At 34.2% G+C, this 8,118-nt stretch overlaps 1 protein-coding gene across 4 annotated transcripts in view; it reads right to left on the bottom strand.

Annotated features, from left to right (window-relative positions):
• Positions 1–961: 961 nt before the first annotated feature.
• LOC107701075 (THO complex subunit 5 homolog) overlaps positions 962–8,118 on the bottom strand; it is a 25,105-nt gene continuing 17,948 nt past the window's right edge. For all 4 annotated transcript variants that reach the window (XM_016503010.1, XM_016503009.1, XM_016503011.1 and 1 more), the window contains 10 exons: positions 7,293–7,336; positions 7,096–7,195; positions 5,790–5,898; positions 5,593–5,694; positions 5,128–5,215; positions 4,268–4,379; positions 2,716–2,819; positions 2,505–2,592; positions 1,250–1,365; positions 962–1,159 (listed from right to left, as the gene is read on the bottom strand). In XM_016503010.1, the coding sequence (XP_016358496.1) occupies positions 962–1,159; positions 1,250–1,365; positions 2,505–2,592; positions 2,716–2,819; positions 4,268–4,379; positions 5,128–5,215; positions 5,593–5,694; positions 5,790–5,898; positions 7,096–7,195; positions 7,293–7,336 (1,061 nt within the window). The remainder of the gene's footprint in view (positions 1,160–1,249; positions 1,366–2,504; positions 2,593–2,715; positions 2,820–4,267; positions 4,380–5,127; positions 5,216–5,592; positions 5,695–5,789; positions 5,899–7,095; positions 7,196–7,292; positions 7,337–8,118) is intronic.

Raw genomic sequence — 8,118 nt, 5'->3', positions numbered from 1 at the left:
ATATTATTGCAATTTAAAATACTGGTTTTCTATTTTAATATACTTAAAATATAGTTTATTCCTGTGACGCAAAGCTGAATTTTCATCAGCATCACTCCAGTCTTCAGTGTCACATGATCCTTCAGAAATCATTCTAATATGCTGATTTATTACAGTAATATTTTTTGGAACCTGTGATACTTTTTTCAGGATTCTTTGATTAACAAAAAATATATATGTGACCCTGGAGCACAAAAGCAGTCTTAAGTCGCTGGGGTATATTTGTAGCAATAGCCAACAATACATTGTATGGGTCAAAATTATTGATTTTTCTTTATGCCAAAAATCATTAGGATATTAAGTAAAGATCATGTTCTGTGAAGATATTTTGTAAATTTCCTACTGTAAATATATCAAAACTTAATTTTTGATTAGTAATATGCATTGCTAAGAACTTAATTTGGACAACTTTAAAGGAGATTTTCTCAATATTTAGATTTTTTTGCACCCTCAGATTCCAGATTTTCAAATAGTTGTGTATCGGCCAAATATTGTTCTCTCCTAACAAACCATACATCAATGGAAAGCTTATTTATTTATTATGTATAAATCTCAATTTCGAGAAATTGACCCTTATGACTGGTTTTGTGCTCCAGGGTCACATATGTTAAGCAGCACAACCGTTTCCAACATTGATAATAAATTAGCATACTAGAATGATTTCTGAAGGATCATGTGACACTAAAGACTGGAGTAATGATGCAGAAAATTCAGCTTTGCATCACAGAAATAAATTACATTTTAAAGTACATTAAAATAGAAACCCATTATTTTAAATATTTTACAATATTACTGTTTTTTCTGTATTTTTGGTCAAATAAATCCAGCCTTGGTGAGCAGAAGAGACTTCTTTAAAACACATTAAAAATCTTACTCATCCCAAACTTTTGAACAGCAGTGTGGTTAAAGCAGGTCTAGTGTGTTACCTGGCAGTGCGCAAGCACATCTTCTCTCTGGGAAACTCCTTGGGTCCCTCAGAGCCGTCACACACTTGACTCTCCGTCTCCAGATACACATCCAGACACACACACAAGCGCTGGATCTGATTGGTCAGGAGCTGGAGACCCGGGCGTGGCCCCTGCAGCTCGGAGCGGAACACGTTCACCTCGCTCTCCATCGCCTGCGCATGACAACCACATCATTTAGAGAATAATTTCACACTGAATACACCTGAGCAGCTCTGCACACGCTGCAGCTGTAAGGCTCTTACTTGCAGGTTATCATCAGTGCGCCCGCTGCGCTCTCCTTTCCAGTGCAGAGAGAGAGAGAAGAGCGGCGCGACCTCAGGGTAACGCGGGTTCATCACCACAGCGGCCAGCAGACGAGCTGAGAGAACCAAAGACAAGAGTTATGTCATCAAACATTTCCATGACTGTGGAATTTATGATGCTCACGTCACTGAATCTCTGAAACAGTGTTACTTTAGCAATGTTTATACAATATTATAGTATTTATTCATATACTGAATACGTTTTGGTTTTATTTAGGCTTAATAAAAAAATAAATTTTTTAACATGAAATTCTAAACGAAATAAAATAAATTTAATTTGAAGTACTACAATTACTAAACCTAAAGTTTAAAAAAATAAACTTTAGGTTTACTAATTGTAGTACTTCAAATTAAATTTATTTTATTTCGTTTAGAATTTCATTGACAATGCAACAGTGTTATTTTAATATAATTAATATGCTATTATAGTTGTTAATATTTTTAATTTGATTTTTTAAATATATTTTTTGCTTTTAGTAATTTTATGTGCTTTTGTCGTATTTATTAGGTTTTTTAGTTCTATTTAGCTTTAATTTTTATTTCAGCAATTTTAGCAGTTTAACTTATTTTATTTCATTTAGTTGCCAATGCAACAGTATTATTTTAGTATTATTGATATACTATTGATATACTAACTTTTGATAAAATTATGAATTTTAAGAATTGTTTTCATTTGAACCTTAATTAAATGTTTAGTAATTTTGTAGTGTTTTGCCATTTTTATTATTTATTTATTTTTAAATAGGTCTATATAGTTTTAAAGTTTTTGGTTTAAGTTTATTTAGTTTTACTAGCTGAAATAAAATAACTTTTTTATATTTTAAAGCAATTACATTTTTTAAGGTTTTAATCTGTCAACCTTTCAATGCAACATTTTTACATTTTTAAGTTTTTAACATTTTTCATCAAATATTAATAAATAGTTTTAATAGATTTTTAATAGTTTTAGTTCATAAAAACACTGCTCGGAAAGATGTTCAAGACCTTGATTTGAGATACCTAGTAGCAAGTAAACGAGATATTACTGATTTCAGATTTACGTGCCACTCGAAACATCACATAAAAACTGTGGATGGCCACTGAACATGTCAGTCAGATGGTCTCTTCCTGTCCAAGGGGGCGATTTTAGGCCAGAAGAAGCTGCAAACCAGACATGTCGACAGTGAAGAGTCTGACACAAGAGCACAGTTCCCACCTGTTCCTCTCTCTACAACTGCCATGAAGAACAGATCGGTCTCACGCACCAGACCGGCCTTCAACACATGCTGCACGAAGCCCAGCTCCTGTTGAACAAGAACCAAAGTACATTGAGATACTGCTTTTCACTCAAGCAAATGTGCACTACATGATGTCAATGTGAGATGCTAAACATCCCTATTCGAAAGAGAAGACTGCAAGAAACATACAGTGAATTCCTGGTAGCTCATCATGGTCCAGCGCATGAGACCGGAAACCACTTTAGCAGGAAACAGATGTTGGCACTCGCTGGAGACAGGTATGATGCTGTGCTCTGGAACAGAACAAACCCATTGCATTGTTAATGCAACAAACTAAACAGCCAGCAACAACCAAAAGCATCATGGTTCAATTAATATATTTATTAAAGCTGCATTCATTTGATGAAAAATACAGTAATATTGTGAAATATTATTACAATTAAAAAGAACTGTATTCTATTTGAAAACATTTTAAAATGTAATTTATTCCCGTGATCAAAGCTGAATTTTCAGCATCATTACTCCAGTCTTCAGTCCTCCAGAAATCATTCTGATATGCTGATCTGATGCTCAGAAATATTTATTGTTATCTGAAAACAGTTGTGCTGCTTCATATTTTTGTGAAGTGTATGTATATAATAATGCATATTTATTGACTAAACACACATTTTCTGAGTTTATCTTGTTTCTTAAGCCTCGTTCAGACTGTCAGCCCAAATCGTGCATCTGAATGGCAACGAACTACATGAAATCAGATTTTTGCAAATCCGTTTCAAGCTACATTCATATGTGGTTTGAAATCCTATTCAAATCGAATTTCTGGAAATGCGTTTCAGTCTGACTGCTCAGATCGGATTTTGCGTAGCTTTTTCACGTTCTCACGTCACGTAAACAGTAAACACGTCAGATGTTGTTTGTAGAAAACATACTGACGTAATATTATAATCCATCGCGACGGCAGCATGCTGTAAGACAACATCTGTATTGCAAACTGTATTGCTCTTATTGTTGTTTTTAGCATAGACATACCAACACGTCGTCATTGCCATAGAAACCGATGCAGATATTGAGTAAAACGATCTGAGCAGTTGCGATACACAGTGTTGACAGTCAATGGATTCCAATCAGATATGAACAAAAATCAAATTTGGACTGACAGTCTGACTCTGAACAAGGCTTTAATATGTGACCCTGGAGCACAAAACCAGTCTTAAGTCGCTGGGGTATATTTCTAGTAATAGCCAAAAATACATTGTATGGGTCAAAATGATTGATTTTTCTTTTATGCCAAAAATCATTAGGATATTAAGTAAAGATCATGCTCCATGAAGATATTTTGTACATTTCCTACTGTAAATATATCATGTATTATCATTATGATATGCATTGCTAAGGACTTCATTTGGACAACTTTAAAGGCGATTTTCTCAATATTTAGATTTTTTTGCACCCTCAGATTCCAGATTTTCAAATAGTTGTATCTCGGCCAAATATTGTCCTATCATAACAAACCATACATCAATGGAAAGCTTATTTATTCAGTTTCACTCAATTTCATTGACCCTTATGACTGGTTTTGTGGTCCAGAGTCACATATGGTCTGTTGACCTCGGCCAGTAAACAACCACCTGGCAACCACCCAGAATACCTTAGCAACCACATAAACAGACACTCAGAAAACCTCAGTAACTGTGAAGCAATGCAAGACAAATACTAGAGTGAAAGTCTGGTTGTCTCATACCCAGTGAGCTGAACTGTTTGTGTAGGGCCAGTCGAGCCTGCAGTCTTCCTCGCAGCAGTTTCATGGTCCTCTCCATGTGACTGGCGCTCAGAGCGCTGCCTGTCAGCGCCGACTGAAACAAACACGCTTCATGACATTACAACACTGCCCACTTTACACTGATGTCAATAATAAAAAAGTATGGAAAGAAGTTTTACTCCTGATCACACTGAAATAGTGACGTTCTTTCTCAGTATTTTTGTCTTGTTTTCCAGTGCAAATGTCTAAAGACTCATGCATAATAATGAGCAAAATGATGTCTTGTTTTTTTGAGAATTTGATCAAAGTTATGTTTATGATTAAAACAAGAACAAATATCTGCAAATGAGCTCAGAAAAAAATCTACTTAATTTAAAGGGAAAACACGCTTTCATAAGCCACTGACAGATATTTGTTCTTGATTTCAACAAACTCAAGTAATTTTGTTCAGTTGCTTGGAAAACAAGACTTCATATCTTTATTTTGCATCTCAAGTAACTGCATCTTGATTTAAGGATGTTTAGATATTTGTATTGCGAAAAAACTAAAATACTGAGGAAGTATATACAGCATTTAAAGCCATGACTTTATGGAGACTTTCTGCTCCGATTTAAGAGCGTTTTAAGTCCTTAATCTGTGGATGTGCGAATTATGACTTTCTACGACCTTTTTAAGACCAGCAGAAACTTGATTTTTGGAAATGTTGATATGGTCGGAGATATATTGTGCATTCAAGACTCATATTTACAAACACAGCATAAAAATAGTTTAACAAAAACACCAATGCAAAACGTTATTAAAAAAATTATAATAATAAAATCATTGCATAATGTAATACACACATCAGACGAGAACTGCAGGCCACCCAGTTTCTGCATCCAAACATACGGATGTCCGAGATCTGACACATAATCCGCAAACGTAGTGATTCTGCACAGAAAATTACATTTTATTACATTTATTATTTAATGCTATTTCAGAAGCAAAGGCTTTTTTCATGATAAATTAAAATCATAAATAAGATAAAGAAAAAATATTTATTACATTATAATTTATTAATTATACATTACGTATTATTTATTAATTACACATAATAATTTAATATTCACACAACAAATATAGTACAAAAATCATAATGTAGCAATTGAAGCTCTTTCAGTTATATATTTGGTAGAAAGTCTACAATTTTCCCAAGTAAAAACATTTTTAAAAATGCCCATTAATGAAATTTCTGCATAAAACCATCATTTAGTTCATTTCATTTAATTATGTCAGTGTTACTACTAAAGTGGAGACGTCTACCTTACCCGACTTTATCAAACTGGTAGCGGTTGGCAGGGTTGGGCGTCTCTTTGCCGTGATCAGACGTATAAAGACAGTTCAGCAGACTCTCGGAGTTCAGCAGCTCTCTGTGACAGAAGCATAAATGGTGCTAGAAAACAAACAACCACACTAACTGTGCAAGCTTTTGATTTAGGTTTGGTTTTGGTGCAGCTGCACTGACCCAGCGCTGACGGCTCCGGACAGATCTGTAGTGGTGGAAACTTTGGTCTTCACAGTCAGAATGTTGAGATTCATGAGATAATAGAAAAACAGATGCAGGATGCTGCCGTCTGGAGAAAGATAATACAAGTACTGATGAAAAAGACTAACTACATAATTATATCAAATGACTAATTACAATAAAACTTAAGAAAAAAGCTAATTACATTTCAACTATTTAAGAGGGCTATACATTTAATTGCATATATGTGACCTTGGACCACAAAACCAGTCTTAAGGGTCAATTTTTTAAAATTGAGATTTATACATAATCTGAAAGCTGAATAAATAAACATTCCATTGATGTATGGTTTGTTATGATAGGACAATATTTGGTCGAGATACAACTATTTGAAAATCTGGAATCTGAGGGTGCAAAAAAATCTAAATACTGAGCAATGCATATTACTAATCAAAAATTAAGTTTTGATATATTTACGGTAAGAAATTTACAAAATATCTTCATGGAACATGATCTTTACTTAATATCCTAATGATTTTTGGCATAAAAGAAAAATCAATCATTTTGACCCATACAATGTATTTTTGGCTATTGCTACAAATATACCCCAGCGACTTAAGACTGCTTTTGTGCTCCAGGGTCACAAATAACAATTATAATTTTTAAAATATTACAAACAAATCTTTTTATATCTGGCACAAAAAATATGACTCCCAATATAATATAAATTCTTCATTTAAACTGTATTTATTTAAATTAAAATTTTAATTATTTACTTTGTTATATTCATATAAAGCATTCATAAAAAACGAAATAAAATCCTAATAACATAATTTACACTACTGTTCAAAAGTTTTGGGTCAGTACATTTTTTACATTAATAATCTTATTCAGCTAGGATGCACTAAATTGATGAAAAAATTATTTCGATTTCAAATAAATGCTGTTCTTTTCAATTTTCTGTTCATTTATGAATCATGAAAAACTGGATCACAATTTCCACAAAAATATGAAGCAGCACAACTCTTTTCAACATTGATAATAATAATAAAAGTTTCTTGAGCAGCAAATTATATTAGAATGATTTCAGAAGGATCATGTGACACTGAAGACTGACGTAATGATGCTGAAAATACAGCTTTGATCACAGGAATAAAGTACATTTTAACATATATTCACATAGAAAACAGCTATTTTAAATTGTAATAATACTGTTTTTAATTCTATTTTGATTAATTTTTAAACATTTTGATGTGACTTTGTACAGCCTTTGTGAGCAACTATATCTATTTATGGTTTCACACACCTTTGCACTTGAGGTCCACACAGAGCGAGAGAGGGTGGCGTCTCAGCATCTCTTTACGCTTGTCATCCAGTTGAACACCTACAGTCGCACGCCGGCGCTTCTGAACAGAGAGAGACGGAAAATGAGTACATTAGCTCACAAACTATTTAATGAGATGAGATAATGAACTGGAGAAGAAGATTAAAATCGAGTCTGACTGTGTTCTGTTGCTCCTCTTCAGCATCTGAATCACTTTCATCATCTGAGACCAAAACACACAAAACATAAGACCCCACTGATCACTAGGGCTGTCAAAAAAAATTTGAATTTAAAATATTCGTAAAATTTAAAATAAACATCCACATTCGAATGCAAAAACATTGCATTCGAATTTTAGGTGTGCGTTAAGGAGGCAGCATTATCAGTGGCGCACAAGATGCGATGACGATGTAAGTGTCGTTGCATTTTAATGTTTTTGTTAGCCTATCCAGTTGAACCCACTAGATGCGCCGCTGCGGCGTTAATTACAAATATTGGGGGAAAAGAGAACATCAAGCCGTTCACACAGAATGCATATTTAGAGCATTTTCTAGAGGGACATCTATCACCGTTGCACTCGCGACTCACACAGAGTGGGGCGGGGCCGAGAGCCGTGGGAACGGAGCGAGGCCGGTGGAGTAATTGATAATGAGCGACACCTCCACCACTCACCGGTTTTGAGAGGGGCTGCCGCTTTACTTTCATTTTGTTTATTTTATTAAAATCTTAAATGTTCGCCGGTTCCCGCCTCCTTCTTCCCGTGACTACGAACGTTGTTACAAAATGGTAGCGTTCTCCTTACTTTGTCATATAGTGTCTCTCTCAGTGAATGGGACACAGATTTTTACTGATACTAGTGAACTCTATATGGAATAATATGTGTCAAATAATGTTCTTAGTCTTTTCTTCCTGTGGGGAAGCATCCCAGCCAGAAACTACAATAATTTACTATGAATGAAATGGAAATTAAATTAAATACAATTAATTGTGTAACCAAAATACAAA

This window comes from Sinocyclocheilus anshuiensis, unplaced genomic scaffold (assembly GCF_001515605.1).
Source record: "Sinocyclocheilus anshuiensis isolate Anshui unplaced genomic scaffold, SAMN03320099.WGS_v1.1 scaffold1468, whole genome shotgun sequence".
NCBI classification, from domain to species: domain Eukaryota; kingdom Metazoa; phylum Chordata; class Actinopteri; order Cypriniformes; family Cyprinidae; genus Sinocyclocheilus; species Sinocyclocheilus anshuiensis.
The sequence above is the reverse complement of the archived record's forward strand: the minus strand, read 5'-3'. Positions and strand labels throughout refer to the sequence as shown.